General features: G+C 55.8%; 1 protein-coding gene across 1 annotated transcript in view; it reads right to left on the bottom strand.

Annotated features, from left to right (window-relative positions):
• Positions 1 to 182: 182 nt before the first annotated feature.
• Positions 183 to 21,377, bottom strand: part of AXIN1 (axin 1) — a 65,744-nt gene continuing 44,549 nt past the window's right edge. The window contains exons 3-10 of the mRNA XM_063099098.1: positions 20,607 to 20,747; positions 16,937 to 17,033; positions 11,638 to 11,775; positions 7,676 to 8,202; positions 7,097 to 7,267; positions 5,262 to 5,507; positions 1,815 to 1,982; positions 183 to 1,088 (exon numbers count right to left, since the gene is read on the bottom strand). Coding sequence (XP_062955168.1) covers positions 962 to 1,088; positions 1,815 to 1,982; positions 5,262 to 5,507; positions 7,097 to 7,267; positions 7,676 to 8,202; positions 11,638 to 11,775; positions 16,937 to 17,033; positions 20,607 to 20,747 — 1,615 coding nt within the window. The 3' untranslated portion in view covers positions 183 to 961. The remainder of the gene's footprint in view (positions 1,089 to 1,814; positions 1,983 to 5,261; positions 5,508 to 7,096; positions 7,268 to 7,675; positions 8,203 to 11,637; positions 11,776 to 16,936; positions 17,034 to 20,606; positions 20,748 to 21,377) is intronic.

Raw genomic sequence — 21,377 nt, 5'->3', positions numbered from 1 at the left:
CCAGCTCCTGCCCTCTCCATGGCTCTGCCAGCCAGCGCCCCCAGGAATCCCTATCCCGCACAGAGGCTGGTGTGACCTCCTTTACCGCTGGGGCTGAGGCTAGTGACATGGGCTGTCCCATGCCAGGGCTGGCCGAGGACAGCAGCAGCAGGTGTACTCCACAGCCAGGATAGGTTCAAAAATGGTTTTATTTCATCATTATCCAAGTACCTTTGAAAAGATAATTGTACAAGTCATCGCATGAAAAACGAGCGGGGGGGGGGGGGCAGCCCCCTGCTGGCCTTGGCCTGAGAAATGTACATATTTACACGGGCTCCTAGAAAGGAGGGCCCAGGACCCGCTGAGCCGGCGCAGCTGGAGACAGAGGGCGGGGGGGGGGGTGCCGGGGGCTCCGTTGCTGGGTTCACACAGTGGCAGGCAAGAGACAGCTGTGTTGAAGGCACTCAGTGACAAGTACAATTTACAGAGGCCTCCGCAGGGCCCCGCACCAGACCTGGGGCTACACCTGACCAGGACAGCAGAGGTGGGCAATCCCCAGACGGAGAAGTGGACACCAGCAAGCCAGCACCCAGAGCCAGCGCAGGGGGCAGCCCCTCAGTTAGCAGCAGGGGCCACTGCGGGGGGTCACGAAGCAGCTCTCCGAGGGCTGCCTCTCTTGGCAGGACAGTATTGCTGTGGGGAGTGCACGGGGCTCCGTCCTCCATGGCAAGACAGAAACTGCAAGACCACTCAGGGGGACCCCCACCCACCCCAACACAGATGAACCAAGGTGGGACACACCCAGCACCTCCCAGTACCTGTGTGTCTGCCGCACGCTAGGAGCACGTGACACACACAGCCCCGAGCTGCTCCCATGAATGGGGCTCCTGAGTGCAAGGTCATCCACGTGCCTGATGCTCATCCTCAGTGTGGCCACCCCGCCTGCTGAGGGCCCTGCCGGGTGCAGCGGCCAGGCCTGCGGTCAGTCCACTTTCTCTACCTTGCCAATGATCTTCTCCTCAAAGACAGGCAGGATGGCCTCGTCCTCCCGCACTTCCTCAAACACTACGCCACAGTCAAACTCGTCACTCACTTTCTTGAAGTAGTATCTGTAGGAGGCAGGTGAGGAGGGTGGTGAGAGGGACGGCTGTGCCCCAGCTCCCAGGATGGACGCGGCCACTGTGAGTGTGCTGCTCCCAGGGCCTTCGACATTGTCCTGCCTGGCACCTGTCTGTCAGCTGGGGAGACGGTGGATGGGAGGGATGGCCATGTGTGTGGTGAACCACCATGAGGCCCTGGAGCCCTGCGCTGCCCACTAGGGCACTGCAGGAGCAAGGCGGGTGGGTGGGCGTGGGGTTTCTGTCTCCCAAGGGCTGAACCTGCCGTCCCACTCACACTCATGGGGCATTTTCTCAGTGGATGGAGGAAGCTGCCCACTCAGGCTTGCTTGGGTTCCACTCCAGCTCAGGACCCCATCTGCCCTCTGTTCACCTGAAGGTGCTGGCTCAGGGCCACTGGGGCTGGAGGCCCTGGCAGAATGGGCTGAGGCTTCCGCGGGCAGGTAAAGAGGCGGCTGGACAGAGGCCAGGTCAGCTGAGCGTGATGGAGAGGCCACTGTGTCTGGGCCTGTCCCCCCACCTTTAAGATGAGGTCCTGAGCTGCATCCCTTCAGACCCCTCAGACGGCCTGGAGCCCTGACATTGCCCTGCCCCCACCCCCTGCACAGCCCAGGGCTGTGAGAAGCAGGCTGAGGTGCAGATGGGGCACCTCGTTCAGAACCTACTGCCACAGCCCCCACAGCACAGGCAGCCACCCCCAGCCCCCTTGAGGCTCACCTGTAGCTGCCCTTCTTGGTCAGCAGCTCCTTGAACTGGCCCAGGGTGACCACGCGGCCCCGCACCAGGGTCCGGTAGGGGATGGGCTCCCCACAGAAATAGTAGGCCACGACAATGCTGTCACACGGCTGGCAATTCCCACCGCCCGCCCTCCTCTGCGACTTCGTCCTGGGGACAGACACAAAGGTGATGGCTGGGCTCAGCCCTAGGTCCCAGGGGTGCCCCCACAAGGCCTCAGGCTGCCAGCGGATGACCAGGCAGGACTATAGGGGTGAGCAGCACTACTCTCAGAAACAGCAGTCAGAAACATCTCGATCTGGGGCCCGTCTTGTGCCAACGGCACTCATGGGAAATGCGCCTGCCTCCCCTGCCTACCACGTGACCCCATGGCCCCCACAGCGGGCTCCGGGGCTGGCTGCTGGGCAGCAGGTCCTACCCCGCCCCATGGAAGTGGACACGCAGTTTCTCAGGGCTGGGACTCAAGAGTGCATGGGCCACTGGACCCACGGCAGCCCCTCCAGGGTGGCAGGGCAGCCACGCCATTTGCGTCCCATTAAGACCAAAAGCCCTAAAACTTCAAACACATCTGAAGGGCAGGGACTGGGCAGATAGAATTCCACATGGACCTTGAAATCCATGGGGAACCCGCCCCACAGTGGAAAGCTTGTCTGAGGACCAAGGCAGCCACCAGCTGACCTTCAGAGTGGGCATGAGGCCAGCGAGGCTTCCTGCCAGGGAGGGAAGTCTCACCCCAACAGGGGTGGCTGTTCTGTGTCCTGGACAGGCAGTCCCCTCTCTGCTCCAGCATCACTCTGGCCCTTCTGACAGCTCCAGAAGCTGCCCCAGGCCCATTCAGGCCAGGCCCTTGAGACCCCTGGCAGCTGGGCACACCTGGAAGCGTCCAGCGCCAGAATCACGGCAGGAAGGCCATGTGGGCTCTTCTGTCCCAGGGCCACCTCAGCCACGTGACTGTCCACTTTGCTGAGGACATCTCAGCAAACTGATCTCCTAGACACCCGCTTCCTTAACCTTCTGCCAGCGTTGTGTCCTCAGAGCCCACCAGGGGTTGGGGGTCCTGCTTCTCCAGGGACAGACACAGGCTCTGAGCGCACAGTGCCTGGGCAGGGGCAGGATGCAGCTCTGCCTGGGGTGAGCAGCAAGACCAAGGCTCTGGGGACACCATTTCCCAGGCCCATCTCAGCGGAAGTGCAGGAAGGGGGTGGCCAGCACTGTCCACACTGCCCATGTGGCCCTGGGGCATGGACGTGTCAGAGCCTCTCATTCCTGGACTCCAAGTAGTTGGCATTCCAGGCGGGCACAGAGCCTAGACTCCCTAGATGCAGTGGCTGGACAGACACACACTGCTCCTACCTCCAGCCCCCAACCCTGCCAGAGACAGCCAGCCATGGAGCAGCGAGTCGCTAGGCCTGGCAGGGAAGCCAGGAGGCAGAGGCAGGTGGGAGGCAGGTCTCTGCCCCCAGACCCAGCCATGACACCCATGTGGACAAAGGCCCCCTCACAGACTACAGTAACTCTTATCACTGGACAGTCCCGTTTTTCAGGCAGCCCAGATTCCGATCCTGTGGGACCTTCCACAGTTACCACAGCTTCTAAGCACAGTGCCCGAGCCATGTCCCGGGAACAGCTGCTCCACCATGGGACGTGGCTCAAGAGACCCTCGGGCCACATGCAGTCTGTCTGGGACAGCTCCGTGTCTGATGTGGCGGGTGCCACACTGGGCCTGATGCAGGTGCGTCCCCATGGCATGACCACCTGCACATACTGAGAGAACAGACCACGTCAGTGGGGGCTGCCAGCCCTGAGGAGAGCCTCACCAGCATTGCTGCGACAGCGGCAGGTGGCAGACAGACAGCGACCAGGGCTGGGGACCCACCTGAGGCTCCCACTTGTGTGAGGCGCACAGGATGCCAAACCCCCTTCCAGGCCTCGGCGGGGCCAGAGGCTCCACCACAGACGGCCAGAAAACGGTGCAACTTTATGCAACCCGAGCACCCACATCCATTATCTGGCCAGTTATCCCCTGGGTCCCCTAGAACACACACTGGGAACTGTCGACCTGGGGCTGGAATCACCCTCAACCCACCCTGGAGGGATGTCCTCTCCAGAAACGATCTGTCTTCATCCTCCTCCCTGGGTGCGGCTCTTCCCACTCAATTCTCTGGCATGAACGTCCCGTAGACGGTGTGGACACCCACACCTGGGCATGCTTCAAGCAGCACTGACAGTGATTTCCACTCTGACTGGCCTGGGCAGGGCGAGCTGGGGCTTGGGGAGGGTCAGACCCTTCCCCACCTCGGGGCCTCTGCTCTGTGTCTGCAGCTGCTCACAGAAGTCCACATCCCCTGAATGGGCAAATAAACCCAGGAGTTCTGGGTTTTTCCCACAAGTGGAGATGCTGGAGATGCCATGACACCATGGCAGGAGGGTCATGCCCAAAACAGGCGGTCAGAGAGGTCCCGATGGCTCAGTGGGTGTCACTGCTGGAGAGAGAAACGGCAGCACCCACCATCATGTGGGGCCTGCCGAGTGCCGTAGGGAAGGGCAAGCGCAGGCCCTGTCCTTAGAAGGCACCTTCCCTGGCCAGCAAGGACAGTCCCAGGGAGCCCCTAGCAGGGGTCTGGGACAGAGGGAGCCCACCACATAGGCCTGGGGGCTGCCTCCTCCCTGTGCCATCCTGCCACACACCCAGCCCCACACAATGCCCTCTCGGCCACTCCATCTGCCCCGCCAGGTCACGGGCCTCTGAGCGCCAGGCAGAGGCTTCCTTCCTGTAGAGTGGGCTCCGGCTGCCATGGGCTGGAGACGGTTGCTGTGAGGGTCACCCTTTCAGTTTGAGGTAAGTGTGACCCTTCTGGCCCCAAAACTGGCATTGGGCAGATCTCTACTGGAGGGTGTAGACCCAGTGGTCTGGGGGACACAGGCAGGATTCTGGCTGTGCCAGAGGGCTGAGAAGGATCCGTACCGCAGACCCCAAACAACCCAAAATGGACAAGAGGAGTCAGTGACTTCTGAGGGAGACAGTGACTTGTGTGAGAAAGTTTCCCAGGAATCTCACAGAGACCCTGATCCATCTGGGAATTCTAATGGACCGAGTGTTCAGTTGCCCTGAAGGCCCAACTGAAAGGGTCTGAGAGGCTGCATGCTGGCCTAGAGAGAATGCTGCCACACACAAAGAGGAGGACTCCTGTGGCCCAGGAGAACTGGGCATTGTCCACCGTGCAGGGCTCTCCCAGCACCTGAGACACCTGCCTCTGAGCCCACCAGCCCCGGGAGAGGGAGGACACCTGTCGCCCTAGCCCTTGTCCTGTAGCAGGTGGGCAGCCACCATGGCCGTCTCCCTTGAGGGCCCTCTTGGGGGACTCAGGCCTTGGGGAGCCTTGCCCCAAAGAAGTGCCATCTATAGCCACCTCTGCCCGCGGGCCATACCTCTGCTTTGAGGGTAACTTGCTGGCCCTCTTCTCCTCCTCCTCCAGACGCCTGCGGGCCTCCTCCAGCTGGGTGAGGGGGTTAGGGGCTGGATTGGGTGGCATTGTGGGATCTTGAATGAAGAGGTGAGAGGGCTGGATGGAGTTCCGGAGCTGGGCACTGACCCAGGGGTGCACAGCCCCAGGACGCTCAATGGACAAGGGCCTGGAGTTCTCGTGGGTCTGCTGCTTCCTCGCCCCAGAAGACCTTGGGAGTGAGAGGAGGGGTGAACAGGCAGGGCAGGACCATCGAACCCACGCGAACTGCCTCCTGAGACCACATGACAGGAACATCACTTTGTTGCAGGCTGCTGTTTTATATTGTTTTAACTTGGCTTATATAAATTGTGTAATACATAAAGACTATTTTAAAAGATATTTTTACTGTTTAAAAACATTTGATACTAAAGTAAGTGTTCATAGTGGAAAACCTAGAATATACAGAAAAAAATACAAATAACCCACGATGTCATAAGTTAGAAATAACCACTCTTAGTACACTAGTGTATTCCCTCACCCCTTGAAAATACTTAATGTGACTGGCATAATTCTTTTTTTTTTTTCTTAAAAGATGACCGGTAAGGGGATCTTAACCCTTGACTTGGTGTTGTCAGCACCACGCTCTCCCAAGTGAGCTAACTAGCCATCCCTATATGGGATCCGAACCCGTGGCCTTGGTGTTATCAGCACCATACTCTCCCAAGTGAGCCACGGGCTGGCCCAGTGACTGGCATAATTCTAAACATATAATTTTCCCTGATTTTCCCACTGAATGTTACATCACAGTCTCACAGTTATTAAAGCCCGAGAATGTGTTCCACGTCTGTGAAATCCATCACTCGACCACGGAATGGAATTTGAGAGAAAACATCTCAGCTATGGCAGGGGCTTAGTGCCCCAAGGCAGAGACAGCACAGGAACCCCAGGAAGAGCGGCCTTGGATGCAGGCAATGGGGATGCCTCGCCTCAGGTGGCCCCTGCCTCATGGGTGATACTCAGCGCCCCCCCCATTCTTGCCAAGTGACATGGCGGGAGGTCGCCTGGGCCGGGGTCTGGGTGCAGGCGGCAAATCAGGGGAGGCTGAGGTAGGGCCTCCCACCCACACACCAAAAGCCCACCCAAGGCTGACCCACCTCTGGCCACAACGGAGCAGGGAGGGGCAGGTACCTTCTCTGTGGGCCCCCAGCCCTCCTGCCAGGCACCAGGAATGAGCTCAGGCACATGAGGGACGGGGATGAGATGGGGCGTAGGGAGACATCCAGAAACCCACCTCTCCTGTGTGGGGCACAAGGATGTCGGGGCCTTCGTTCCACTCCAGCCCAGGGCAGGAGTGCAGGTCCCAACTAGACCAGTCTTCCCTAACAATGGCTAGATAACCAGGTGTGAGCACAGAAGCTTCTCCCACAGCCCTGCCTGGAGGGACGTCAGGTGCTCTCTGACTTCCCGGGTGACTCAGGTCATTCCCAGGGGGAGCTGTCACCAGCCCAGAAACAGCGTCCCCAGAGCAGCCATGTCGCCTGCAGGGGTGAGAGCCACATGGCCTTCCCCCAGGAAGGGCCACAGTGAGCAGAGCTCAGATAGCAGTGGGGGACGCTGGTCCCTGGGTGCTCCAGCTCTGAACACCACAGATGCTCCAAGGCCCCACCACACCCCAGATGGGGCAGGGTGAAGCGGCTCGTGCTGCGATGGGGCTCCTGCTCTTGCTGCCTGTGGCACACTGTGAAAGACAGTGTGCGAGGCTTGGTGCTCAGCACGCACCAGCACGGCCCTGCAGGGCACCAGGACACAGGTTCCTACCCGTGGCCGGCCTTCCTGTGCCTGCTGATCTCCTTCTCCCCCTCTATGATCCACTGCATGATCTTCTGGTTCTTTTCTGCATCCTCCGAGGGCCCTGGCACCTCGGCGCTGGCACTCTTTCCCGCATCGGCCTTCTTGGCATTTCTTTTGGAGGCCATGATGGCTTTCCCGCTGCAAGAGCAAGACCTGAGAGTCACCCCAACTGTCCACGGCTGTCACAGTGCCCCCATGTCCATTGGGAAAGGCCTCTATGACCACAGCCTTTGCGGAGGTGACACCTCCTAACTGTTCTGCTGCTACCTGGGGTGCTTCATCTTTGAATGTTCCTGGAGAGCTGAGCTAACCACTGTTCATGCTGCCCAGCCACACTTGGGCACAGGGCTGGAACCAAGGGCTAGGGCCACAGTCTCACTTAGACACACCCCACTCTGTCTGGCTCCTGCCCTGCTGGCAGTGGCCCTGGATTTCCTGCGGCTCTTACAAGGGAGGCTCTAGCCATCCACAGGGACATAGCCCCACACCCTGATGCCTCCCCCCCCCGGAAGGTACCCACATGAGGGGGCCGACACAGACACTCACCCATAGGCCAGAATGTCCCCAGTGCCGGCAGTGGCACCCACACTCTCCGAGTAGCTGCGGGGCTTGGCTGTGTGGCCGTGTGGCTCCGGACCCCATGCGAAGCTGCCCTGGACCCTGCGCACTGCCTCAGCTTCCGTCTGCTCCTTGGGCCGGGCCGCACTGTGGTGGACGTGGTGGTGGACGTGCCTGTGGTGATGCAGGCCGACTGCGTCCAGCTTCGCCCCTGCCTTGGGCACATGCTTACCGTGTCCCGAGGCCGCGCCCCCCAGCACTGCTGCCATCTTGGCCGTGTGCCCACTGTCGGGGGAGTGATGGCCGGGCCCCGGTGACTGGCAGCCAGGTGTCCTCAGGACCCGCTGCACGTGCTCGTCCAGGATACTCTCGGGGTTCTCCTCATGAGCGTCCCGCAGGCCCCCGCAGCCCACGTCCACGTAGCGGGGCGTGAAGTGGTGCCAGACCGGTGCAGAAAGCAGCTTGTGACTCACCCCCAGGGGGCCGGCCAGGTCGCTGTCATCACCTTCTTCCTCCTGTGTAGGGACAAGGAGGCACTGTCATCTCTCAGCACCAGCCATGCAGTGACAACCTCACGTGGGGAAAACAGACAAGAAGCAGGACTGGCTGGGGCTGCCAGCAGTGCTTCCCGAGATCAGGAGCGCCTGGGCAGAGGCCGCACCGCCCAGCATGAGGCAGGGCCGGGCCAGGCAAGGCACCGGCTCCCAGTGCCACATGAGCTGTCTGCCCACTGCCCCCATCCCCTCAGGCTCGGCTCCAGCCAGGGACGGGGCAGGGGCAACAGTAGGGCCGGGGAACGTGGCACCGCTGTCAGCCTGGCCATTGAGAAAGCTCTGCATGGATTCAGTTTTCTCGTTTCTCGATTTCTGCCTGTTCCTTTTCACCGCCATGAATGTAGCTTCCGTTGTATTTTCAAGGAGAACACTGCCCTTGGACAGAGAGCTTCTGATTTTTGCTTAGCTTGCGTGTTTCTTGGTAAATTCTCATGTTAAGCTGGTGGAATCTCATTCAGCTCTAAGAGTTAACAAGTACAGAACCCGATGACTAATTCTAAAGGTCACCTTTCATAGTTACTTCTTTGTCTTATAAACTGACAAACCAGACAGTGCTGATTGCATTTGCTATTAACAAAAAAGAAGAGGGAGACTAAGCTACCCCTGTATTTTATTTCATTTATTTATTTTTCTTGGCAGCTGGCCAGTACAGGGATCTGAACCCTGGACCTTGGTGTTATGACACCACACTCTAACCAGCTGAGCTAACCATCCAGCAGCCCTACCCCAGTGTTTTAATACAAGCAAACCTCTAAAAGTTCACCACCAATTTCTTACACATGCAAAAGTATCTAAACGCAATACGGATAGGTGACCCCTGAGCTGACGGGAGGCATCAGCTGTGCCTGAAAAGGGCACCAAATGGGGGAAAGGGAGTGGAGGCTCCCCCTGGTGGACACTGCCCGCTCCCTCTGCGTTCTCTGCTTTGCAGGAGGGTTCTTAGCCAAGAGCCTCCCACAAGCGTGATGACATCTACCCCAAGGCAGCAGTGAGGAGGGGAACCTCCAAACCCACCGGGACAGCCTGGGCCGAGGTCCAGCCCTTCTCAACAGCGCTGCCCATGCAGGAATTCTGCTGCAGGGTTTTGAAATGTTGTAGACTAACTTAACTGTTCAGCTAACGGTTTTCATTTGTGTTTTTCTGCTTTTATTTTCCAAATTTTATAGCGAAACTAAGTTATTTTTAAAAGCTGAGGTTATTCTCTTTTTTTAAATTAATTAATATATTAATTTTTTTAAAAGATGAACGGTAAGGGGATCTCAACCCTTGACTTGGTGTTCTCAGCACCATGCTCAGCCAGTGAGCGAACCGGCCATCCCTATATAGGATCCGAACCTGTGGCCTTGGTGTTATCAGCACCACACTCTCCCGAGTGAGCCACAGGCCAGCCCTGAGGTTATTTCTTTTTAAAAAGGAATAGTACTTACAGCACGATGTATATGAATTACAGCATCACTCTTTGTGACAGACTGGCCAAGGTCACATTGCCAGCTGCTTGGCAGACGTGCCTGTCCTGGAGGAGGGGGTGTAGCGAGCTCCGCCCTGCAGACTACCTCCTGCTCAGACCCTGGCAGCCAGGGCAGCCCCTCCCTGCTGAGGGCAGGAGGTGGGCTGGCTCCAGGCACAGCAACCGTGCACCTGCATCCCCCCTGCTGAGGACAAAGCCACCCCACCTGGTCACAGCCAGGACTCCAGGGAGCAAGAGCTATAGGAATGAGACACAGGAAAGGCACAAGTATCTACAGTTCCACCTGCCTTTAAGACGTCTCACCTAAAATGTTAACCTGCACGGACTGAGCCAGGACGAAAAAGCTAGCAGAACAATGACAACAGCTCAATGTCACAGCGGGACGGCGGTGAACTCTTCCCTTCCTAAGTTCTTCACGAGCACACTTGTGTCAAGAGCTGTTACTGTGGCGTCCTCAGGGCCCCCCTCACATGATGAAAGACGGTGTCTGTAAAACGCTCTGCTGCTTAGATGGAGACGCTGTCACAACATGTAAACCAGGCTGTGGAGCCTGCTCCAGCCTCCTGTACTCCCCACAGGCCTGCACAAGGGCTGTCCCGCGTGTGCCCCCACGTGCTTGGTGCCCACCACATAGCCTGGCAGGGCGTGGCTCCAGTCCTCAGGTCTTTGCAACCATCTCACCCTCGCCTCCATCAGACCCCATAGTGGGTGATGTGGCTTTTGCACAGCAGCCATGGTGGACAGCGGCCCTGCACCCTGGGGTCTGCTCAAGCCCCTGGGTTAGCCTACACAGGCCCAGCAGCACTGCCCAGACTTGTGCTCCGCCGCAAGGGCAAAGGAGAGGGTGCTGCTCATCTGGTGGTAAAACAGTTTATCAGGAATGAAAAACACGCGTATGTGCGCTAAAAGCATCTCCACGCAAACCACTTCTTGGAGGGCTCCACGTCTGGTGGCTTATCCTACTCCCCAGTCTGCAGTGATCACAATGGCCCTGACAGGAACCCCACTCCCGGTAGGGTGTGTGAGGCCTGCCTGCCATCTCAACGGGCAGCCAGGCCGTCGCGTCCACACAGGGTACTGCAGTACCCACTTCCACCCTGACGTGGCGTCTCCAGACATCGGGTCACACACGTCAAAGTGGAGGGCAGGCCCCCCAAGGGGTCTCCTGGGGCCTGAGGAGCGCTGAGGCTCTGCATGTCAAATACAGACATCGGGGACTGGGTGGAGAGATAATTCCTTACAGAAATGTCACATTTTGAGCTTTAGGTATGGAAACTTTATAAACAAAATACTTATATTTTATAAGTATCTATATTCATAAAATACTGAAAAGACTGGAGAATACCCACTCAATGGCAACCCTTAATCTCCAGAGGAAATTATACCTGCTAGAGGAAAATAAAGCCCTTTCTATGAGCAACAGAGAAGCCCCATCATGACGGAGCCTGCCAAGTGCATGACCAACATCTGGGACACACAGTGCTGACCCAGTGAGTGAAGAGGGATCTTGGACACCACTGGTCCTTCCTGCTCCGCACACTCACCCTGCTCCTTGCTGGCTGTGTGCACCGCGGCCCCTGCCACCCATGAGGAAGGGGGTATAGCAGGAAGCAGCATTGGCCCCTGAATGTCTGCAGCCCTGGCTGGAAGCCTGCGAGATGACCTTCCTGGAGATGGCCACTGGGCTGGGAGCCTCTTGGTCTCCGAGGTTGGGAAGGGGCAGCTGGGATAGGCACTGGGGCTCAGGTGGGTCAGAGATGAGTCAGAGGCAGCGTCAGAGGCAGCACGGTGTCTGACAGGGGCCTGGCCAATGTCAGGAGGAGTCGGTGGGCACGCAGGGTAGGGGGGGCTACTCAGGGCCTGCAGCTGCCCGAAACCCATCAGGACGTCAGAGCTGTAAGGAAGCACCACGAAACGGGCCCGCTCACCATCCGCACACGCTTCAGCCGCTCCTCCAGCTTCTCCTCGGCCTCCCGCGTGCGCTGAACAGCCTCCAGGCGGTGGATGAGCTCCTCAGCGAACTTCTGCGGCTCCACACGGACCTCCTTTGGCACTCTGTAAGTGCGCTGCGGGGAGACACAGCATTAGGTGGGTGCTGCTGCCACACTGCAAACCTCCACCCTCTCTGCCAAGGGCACATCGGTTCAAAGACCATTTAAGAACACCTTTGGGGAGAGGAAATAGTGTGAAATCAACCGTTTACTTTAAAGCAAGTGCTAACTTTTCCCGCTTTCCCTGTGGTCAGGGCTTGATGGCCAGGGCCTGGCATGGGCGAAAGGCTCAGTCATCCCCAAACCTGAGCATATGATGTGTCCCAGGCTGGACAAGGGCCAGGACATCACCAGACACACCTGTTCACAGAGAAACACTCCAAACATGACTGACAAGGCTGCGGCTGGGGCCAAGGGATCTAAGCAGCATGGGGCAGGCTGGAGGCTCAGTGGGCACAGACCATGGGGCCACAGATGAGCCAGCGCAGCACTGGCCACTGCGAGCCCCTCCAGGCACAGGCCCACAGCTGCTGGTCCTGCCACTGACAGCACCCGGCACACATGTGTACATGAAGCAGGTGTGGACTTGCGGCTGCACTGGGGGGTGGAAGACACATGAAGTTCGGAGTAAGGGGAAAATCTGGGGAAAAGAGTACTCTAGAGGGCTTTCCTTTTTAAGAGAACGTGAATCTCAGATGTATTTTACAGTGATGCACTGTAGAATTTTTTTTGTGGGGACTTTATTTTGAAATAATTTCAAACTTCAAAACTGGCAAGAATAGTACAAGGAGCTCCTGTCCACCTTCACCAGTTTCTCCACATGCTCGCACCACCCCGTCTGCTTTATCACCTCCCACTGACACGCACACACACATGCACACATGAACAGGCACACGCACACACTTTTCTGAACCAGTTAGAATGTATTTAACAAAAACAAGGTCGTTTTCATACCAACCCACAGCACAATTATTGATTTTAAAAACCTGACTCTAATACGATACTATGATCTAATCAGCAGACTTTCTAACTTTGACAGCTGCACTGATAAAATTCTTTACAATGAATCATGGTTCCTAGACTCCAGGCCACCAAGGTCTAAGGTGGGGAGGGATGGGAGCAGCAGGATAGCTCCTCACCACAGGGAGGTGGCCTTAGACAGGCCGCACATCAGCTCTGAGGCTGCACAAGAGCAAGGCTGGGGACGTGATGCCACTGTGTGCCCCCTCCCTTTGTGGGCTCTGGCAAGGTCCTGACTGCATGCCCCATCTCTCACCTACAAAACAAGAGTGAGAACATGCTGTGAGGTCAGAGGAGAAATCACAGAAAGGTTCCCACAGCCCCAGCTCAGAGAAAACAGGCCACGTGCTAGGGCTCAGACATAGGCTGGGCTTGGTGCCACACACAGAGGCAACCATAGAAACCCTGAGATGAGCTGTGCCTTGAGGGGCTTGGAGAGAGAAGGGCCCAAGGGCAAGCCAAGACACCAGCTTCATTTCAGGGGGTGGGGAAAGTTGGAGCAGAGGCTGGCGGTGCCCAACACTGGGCAGGGGTTTGTCCTGGAGTCGAGGAGGCCACTTATGGAGGGGAGTAGGGGTATTGGGTACCTCTGGATAATCCCGAGGGAGGAGCCAGTGCTGGCCCCTCAGGGGTGGGGGGCCGATGTGGTCTGGTTGGGGGCACGGACAGCAGGATGTTCAGACAGACAGAGAGGCCCTAAAGCGGCTGGAGAGCAGAGGCTGGAGGCCGCACAGCTTTTTTGAGTACAGCGCTGAGTGAGGTGCAAACGTGGGAGTGACACGCACAGGACCAAGAGCTGGTGGGACGCAGTGATGCCACCCAGATGCTGATGCGTCGTGGCCCACCAGAGGTCCAGATGCAGGACACTCAGGGTCCGACCAGTGGGCATCAAAGAGGCTGGGAGCAGGACAAAGAGCCCAGAATCAGACCCGGCCACGCGGACGCCATCAGGGATGTCCAAGCTGTCCACGCTGCGGAGGGGATGCTTGGAGCTCAGGGTGGGAACAGCTCAGACCTGCTGAGAAAGTCCATTCCAGAAAAGAGACTCCTGGTGGGTCTATAGTTGGTAACGAAGATTCTGAGAACAGAAAAACTGCCAGAATCATCAGGTCTATGGAAGAATGGCCACTTTTCCAGCTTTGGAGGAACAGAAAGAAATCATAGAGAAAAAACCCAGATACATAAAAATGTGAAACTTCTGAGAAATAAAAAGACCAAAAAAGAAAAGAAAAGGGGAAGGGACCCCCAGCCATGGAGTTTCAGGACCAGACACGGTGGCTCCAGGGTCACCTCTGCTGGGAAACGCACAGCCCGTGTCTCGGTCACACTCCCCACGTTGCCCTTGACCTTGTCCCTAACCCCCCTACAAGTCACATGGGGGGATAACCAGGTGCCGCAGACCCTCTGCAGAGAGGCATTTCCTAAGCAAACTGCAGTAGGAACGCAGAGTGAGGGGCCCCACCTAGCACCCGAGTCCCTGCAGTCACCTGGGACCTCCACCTGCACCTGCTCACCACCAATCCTCCAGTCCACTTTGCTCCAACAATCATGGGGATGTGCACAGGCGTCTGTGCAGCAGCCATGGGGCGCCTCATCCAAGTCCAGGCTGTGCGCCTGACCCCCAGCTTCTTGGTGGCAGCTGCACCACACCCCATAACTTAGGGGTCCTCACAAAAAAGAACTGTCACTCACACACCACAAGGGCCGTGCACTCCACAGCCCAGAAGAAAAGGAAACCTGTGTCTCTTCCTTTCTCAGATGTGGGAATTCAAGACAGAAGCAGTTGGACCTTGGGCCACTGTCACCGCGGTCAGCAGAGCGCTGTGTACAAGGCCGCGAGCCACATGGAGGAACACAACACACACCAGGCTATGGGCCGTGTCTTCCCACGAATTAACTGTGGCCTTCCAGAACCTGAGGACTGAGCTTCTTTGATTCCAGAACATTGTCATGATAACCCCAGTCTCCGCCTACCCTCCTTTGAGCTCACCCCGAGAGTCTCCCAGGTCCATATTCAATGCCATCAATTCAATCTTTAGTTTTGTCTAATGCTCTAACTTATTTATAGAATTAAAAAGTTTTCATTTTCAAACAATCTCAAACTCACAGAAAAGTTGCAAGATTACCATGAAGATCATCTTTTCTGAATCTTTTGAGAGTAAGTGGCCAGCCTGATGTTCCATTACCCTGGAATGGCAGGTGTGCATTCCTTCCACATGAGGACCCCAGGACCCAGGACACAGGAGCCAACACAGGCCACCCGGGCCTCACATCCAGCAAATGGGCCACCCGGGCCACAGGGCCTCTGCTGTCCTGTCCCTCAGGCTCTCCTTGATTGCATGACCCCAGGACATGAAGATCTGAGGCCAGTCAATGTGCAGGGGCCCTCAGCGTGGGTGGTGGCCACGTGACCAGCTCCATGTCCAGCATTATAGGCAAGGAACACCGAGGGCCATGAAACTGTCCACCATGTGCTCACACAGGCAGCTTCTGCTTGTCCCATTCCTGACCCCTGCATTGACCGCAGATCCAGGAGGGTCCCCCTGGGGAAGCTACTTCCCCACTGTGGTTAAGCATTTCGTGAGCAGCTGCTGGGACCGTGGAAAGGCCCATGCCTCCCCATCAATGCCGATCCATGGATCCCGACTTCCCTGTCTTCCGTTTGATGCACAAGCTGTGACCGCATGACCCTCCCAAGCCCCCGTAGCTGCTCCCGCGTCCTGTGACACATTTCATCATGCTTGGGCACTTCTCACGTTCTGGGATGAGATGTTCAGCTCCTCTTCCATTTTCCCTGGTGCTCCCCTGGCTCTGGTAATCACTGTATTCGTAGGAGCTGACATGACGCGTACATCACACACGAGGCACGGACAGGGACAGCTCGCCTGCTCACCTCAGACCCAGATGGCTCCAGACAGCTAGTGGCAGGGGGTGCTCATCAGGTCACCTGCAGCACACACATACACACACACACAAGCACACACATACAGGCACAAAGAGACACACAGGCACACACATAGATGTGCACACAGGTAGCTATGCACAGACACACCATTGCAGATACAACACACACTCACTGTTCACACACTTCTAATGAGCAGACACCCCCTCAGTGCCTAGTTTAAGCCATATCTTTCCCAAGAGATGGCTGCGGGCTGACAAAATGCTTAACCACAGTCCTCAGACCAAAATCCTTTCTTCTCAACCACAAAAGTCACGTTCTTGAGTTGAATATTAAAGTTATCTGTAGAAAAGCTAAAAGACTTGAAGAAATCCTGATAAAGGGTTTGGCAAAGCTCCTGAAAAATACCCACTTCCTTGAAACACTGTCGGTGATCTACACTGTCCACTCCCAGATGCTGTCCGTGAGCCACACACCCACCCGATGTTGTCCGTGAGCCGTGAATCCACCCCCAGACGCCGTCCGTGAGCGGCACGTCTACCATCAGACACCACAGGTACCCTTTGGTTGACGACGTTATCCTAAGCTCTTCATATCTTCCCCTAAAAATCTTTCCTGTTTAAAGTCAATGTGTCAAATAAGGAAAGCTAATTACTCCCTTGCCATCAAAAGACACTTGGCAGATGCAGACAGGCTGTGCCTGGCTACACCTGTAGAGTGCTCAGCTGTTTGGCCTGCAGTTTAGTGAAGCTCCCACTGCCCATGAGGAGAAATGGCTCACTTTTTCCAGGGGGAGAAGCTCAGGCAGGCTTGAAGTCAAGAAGGCCACATGGTCACTCCTACTGCTTGGCCACAAAAAGGCCAATAATTCAAATTTCATCTTGATAAAAGCCGTGCTCACATATTGTGGTGTCAGGGGGCACAAAGAGACGCCATAGCTTCCTGACAGAACCATAGTGTCGGGCCAGGCTCCAGCGATGGAAGCTTAGAGCCACTGTCCCTTGAGGAGGCATCTCACTTCACAACAACGAGAAAGAGGGCACGGCGGGCGCTGCGTGGAGGATGCGTCCTGCTTCCATGCAGATGGCACGGCCGTGCGGTCCTCAGGGGCTCTTCTGAGGAGACTGTGCCCGCTGAGCTCTAAGTATCACCTGGGACTCTGCCCCAGCCTGCAGCGTGTGACCGTGTGCAGACCACCCACTCACGCTGGAGGGGAGCTGGGCAAGCACCTTTCCCTTCCCAACTCTGCATGGGAAGAACAGACGGGCACCGGGTGCCGGGCGGCGAGGGGTAGGGCTCAGAGCGGGCACTTACAGGAATGTGAGGTAGGGGCACCCGTCCGTTGACCTGGATGCTCTCCTGCATCTCCCTGCGGTGCTGCTTGCGGGTCCTGTATGGCGGGATTCCATCCCTGTGCAGAAGAGAGAGGCAGCTGTTAACCCAGGCGGGAAGATGGGCTCAACAGATACGACCAGTCAGCCAGTGACGGTACAACAGGCGTGCACACATACACTCTCATGCACACACACGCACATACACACATGCACACACACATTCACACATAGCAGCACAGCCTAGAAGCTTAGCCATGGTTTATTCTTCCAGCTCATAATGACTGAGCATTTTGGTAAAGTCTGGCTGTGCTCGCAGTATATACAGCCTGAGGCCTGATAACTATGCGTGGTTTTCACATTTTTACAGGGTGGGGAAGAACGGGTGGAGACGTATGTGGCTGCAGAAACTAAAGCACTGACCGCGGCCCTTCCTGGGAATGTCTGCTGACCCTGCTTCCTGCTCCACAGCCTAGGCCAGGGCATGGTGTGCCCACCTGGCACGGGACTACTAAGTAGACCCAGAACACTTGAGGGCTGCAGAGTGGGCAGCCAGGACAACCTAGACCCCCTGAAAGGTAGGAGGTTTCCACCACTGTGCATTCCTGCACATAAACTGGCAGAGCAGTGTCATCTCCTGGGGGATGCACAAGTTTGTTTTCTTACATAAAAGGTTTGTTATGAACCCTTTAGAGGATCATGATAAACATACGTCAGATTATATGTTGTCTTTAAATAGTTACATACCCCAGGGTTAGGATAACTAAACGCATGGCTATCACTTCTACAAGACTGATGTCAGATTGAACACACAATCTGCTATACATGAGAAGTCCTTTAAGTTCTCCAGCCTTCTTCCCACCATTATAAAAGCTACTCTGGAAAGCAGAGCAGCCATAGCTTCTCCCCACTCATTGTCCTCCTTCTCGCTGACAGTCTCTGGCAACTAGAAGGACTTGAGTGGAGCTGCCACCTCAACAGTTGGATGGAGGAGTTTCTAAATCTTCTGGCTACTGAAAGACCTGGGCCTCCCTGTTTCCCAGGGGGTGATGTCAGGAAGATCTGTGTGCGCATTCCTGCCCAGAAATGTATCTGCAGGGCAGGGACACCGCCAGACAACGCTGTGCTCACTCAATAGCAGGTGCAGACACAGAGGGACTTCCAAGGACGCTGTGTTAACTGCAGGATGGCCTGGTCAAGGCCCCCCTGCTCAGCACACAGGGCTCCCATGCATCTGGCCCAGGACACTGCCTGCATCAGCGGGGAGGGCCACAGCGTTTCTCCTTTTAAACATCACATACCTTAGAGCCCCGTTCTGGATGGAAAGGGCGTGCTTTGATCAGAGTAAGGTGGAGAGAGACTATGAAGCCCTCTCCTTACCCATCGCACTGGGTGTCCTCAGCTGCCAGCATGGCTGGGTGCTGCCACAATGCTGGGGCCTCATCACAGGCAAGGTTCAGTGATGAGGGGCATGGACAAGGCACAAGGAACAGGTGGGTCTAAAACTCACTTAAAACATCCTTAATATGCCCTTGGGGTTTGTTCAGGTCCCAAAGCCACTAAATGATGTTTCTTCTATGCTTAGACTGGGCACTTGACAATTACACATGGCTCTGGGTGCACTGTCCTTAACATCTGCATGCAAAGCTGATGAACCAGTGAGCACTCGTCAAGTCAGTTGTGAGCTTAACACTAGCTGAGATGCTGAGCACCACTGCCCAGCAGAAATGAGGAAATACACCTTCCACTTTTTGCCTCTGATATATATTCAAGTATCCGCAGCAATTTTACAATGCAAATTCTTAAATGCCTCACTGCAAACCAATATGAATAGAATATCAAGGAAAAAAATATATATCTGTGAGTCTTCCCTTTAGGAAACAGGTATCTTTTTCTTGGAGAGAATTAAGAGACTTTTGGGGGAAATTGTGTTGGCAGATTAATTTTCATTGTAGTAATGCAGTTTCAGGGAAAAGGAACCAGACTCCACGTGCATGATCTGTTCTCAGGAGCTCTGCAGGCTGCAGCTTGCTCCAGCTGTTTTGCACAATACTTTACATGCACTGGAGGCACTATCTGTAACTCCGATAATTTCAAGAAAAATGTTGCTAAAAACATGTCAACATTCCATCTTGAAGATTCAAAATTGGGCTGGCCAGTTAGCTCACCTGGGAGAGTGCAATGCTAATAACACCAAGGTCATGGGTTCGGATCCCCAGACCGTCCAGCCACCAAAATAAAAAGACTCAAAATTAAAGGAGAATGAAATAGCAACAAGAAATACCAAATGCAGAAGCTCAACCTGAAGGGACAGGGCGGTGGCCTGGATCCACCATGAAAGAGCCCGAGACATGCAGCACGGGGCTGGCTGCGTGCAGCTCAGAAGTCACATGTGGTCACCCGTTCTGTACGTTTGAGGTGCAGGTGCTGGAAGAGTGTGTAAAGACAGGCAGATGAAAGAGCGAGCCGTAAAAACGGTACATAAGGTAGGACCACAACTCAAACACATATATTCACAAAAGGACAGGCAAGACCCACCACGATTATAAGCCTTTTTTTCCTTCATACTTAAACCTGATTCTCTGACCTCTCTACATGAAGAAACAAGCAAGGCAGGGAAGGAGTCACTAGTGACCAGCTGACCACTGCTGGGCGTGGCAAGGAGCAAAAGGTCACCTGCAGACCACAGTCAGTGGCTCACACCTCCAATGTCCTGATGCTGCTGGGGGAGACCCTGGTCCTGGCCATCGTGGTGGTCAGGTGGCAAATGACGTGAGACCGAAAGCTGGGCAGTTCTGAGATTCATGGGCCACCAAGTCAAGGCCTCAAACAACCCCACCGGCTGGACAGCCAATGCCCTAATGCAACATGAGTGTGTTTCCTGCGCCAAATCACTAATGTGGTCTTGGGTCCCTAAAAGCCACCTGTCAGAGCGCAGGAGAAGAGATCCTAAAACAAGCATATCTCCACCAAGAGGGTTTTCCCTGGAGATGTGTTACCATGAGGGGAGGGGACCGGGACACCACACAGGGATGTGATGCTTGGATGCAGCCTGGGCGGTCCCTCAGCCACTGTGGCACTTGGCTCAGTACGGACCATCTTCCCTCTCCCAGGCCCCCAGCCCCCAACTCCGAGCAGATGCCAGGGATCATCCAACTGACAGGACGGGGCTCTATGCTGTAAAGTGACAGGAAGCCCATCCGCGCAGCAGCGCGGACTCCCAGGGCCTGTGTCCCTTTTCACTGCCATCCGGTTAGGCAGTGGGCCCGTCTGGTTGCTAACCTGTACCTGTCTTTAAACTGAAACCCAGACTATGTAAACCAAAGAGGAAGGTGGAAGCTATGGGCTCTCGCAGGGCAGCGCAAGACTGGTCCAACTTCACTCCTCCGTTCTCCCTCTCTCAAATCTTCCGGAAACCTTGGCTTCAGAGAGAAGCCACTAACAAAAACTCAGCTCCAGCTTGTGTCAGGATTTCTAACGACACTTCCTGCAGCGCAGCCTGTCTGTATTTCAGATGCACTAATATCAAGTTTTGGGGGGTCAGGGAACTTTTTCTGGGAAGACGAAGCCCAAGCAGTGCTGGGGTTGCACAGAAAGATGAGCAGGAGGCCGTGTGCTCCCGTGGACGGCACTCCCCGACACATGGGACTTACACGCTGCTGTCTGTGAGGGACAGGGTGTCAGCATCGCTGGACAGGCTCTGCTGCTCGCTGTCGTTGGCACTGGTGGCCGGGGCCAGGGCGTAGCCAGAGTTGACATAGTAGGGGTTGACCGGCTCCCGCCAGGATCCATACCTGTGAAGAAGGAAGGCACGTCAGCGGCAAGGGGCAATGTCCTCTCGCTTCAACTCACACTTCCAGAATTATCTGTATATCTTAATGTATGAAGTTGAAATACAAGCAATTCAGAAAAAGAGCAGAAATGGCCAGTATCTCCATCTCTCCTCCCATCCCCCTACCCTGCCTAGTGGGGTGGGTTGAAGACTGGGAGTCTTTCCAGATCTTTCCTCAGCTCTTACGCAGACGTTTAAGTGCATTTCCAGCAACAGCCAACACTGGGCTCCAGCTCCACACCAGTACCCTTGCACTTGTGCATGGGTCCAACAGCAACAGGATGGATGTGGGAACAATGGTCAAAGGGACATGCGGGTCACGCTGCCCGTCACCCTCCTCCCAAGAGCATGGCCCATCCACGTGCCCCTGGTGAGACTCAACACCACCTGCCACATGATTGGCCAGAACACGACAGAGCCTGACACCTCACTGTACTCTGCATCTCCCTGAGTAACAGTAGGGTTGGCAGCTTTGGCTATCCGCCACTTAAAACTCTTCCTCTTTATCTGTTCATATCATTTGTCTACTTTACATTGTCTGGTTTATGAGTTTCTTACTGATTCACAGAAGTGTTTAAGTATTCTTACTATT

This window comes from Cynocephalus volans, chromosome 6, assembly GCF_027409185.1.
Source record: "Cynocephalus volans isolate mCynVol1 chromosome 6, mCynVol1.pri, whole genome shotgun sequence".
Classification (NCBI taxonomy): Eukaryota; Metazoa; Chordata; class Mammalia; order Dermoptera; family Cynocephalidae; genus Cynocephalus; species Cynocephalus volans.
Note: the sequence above shows the minus strand (reverse complement) of the source record. Positions and strands in the feature narration are given on the sequence as shown.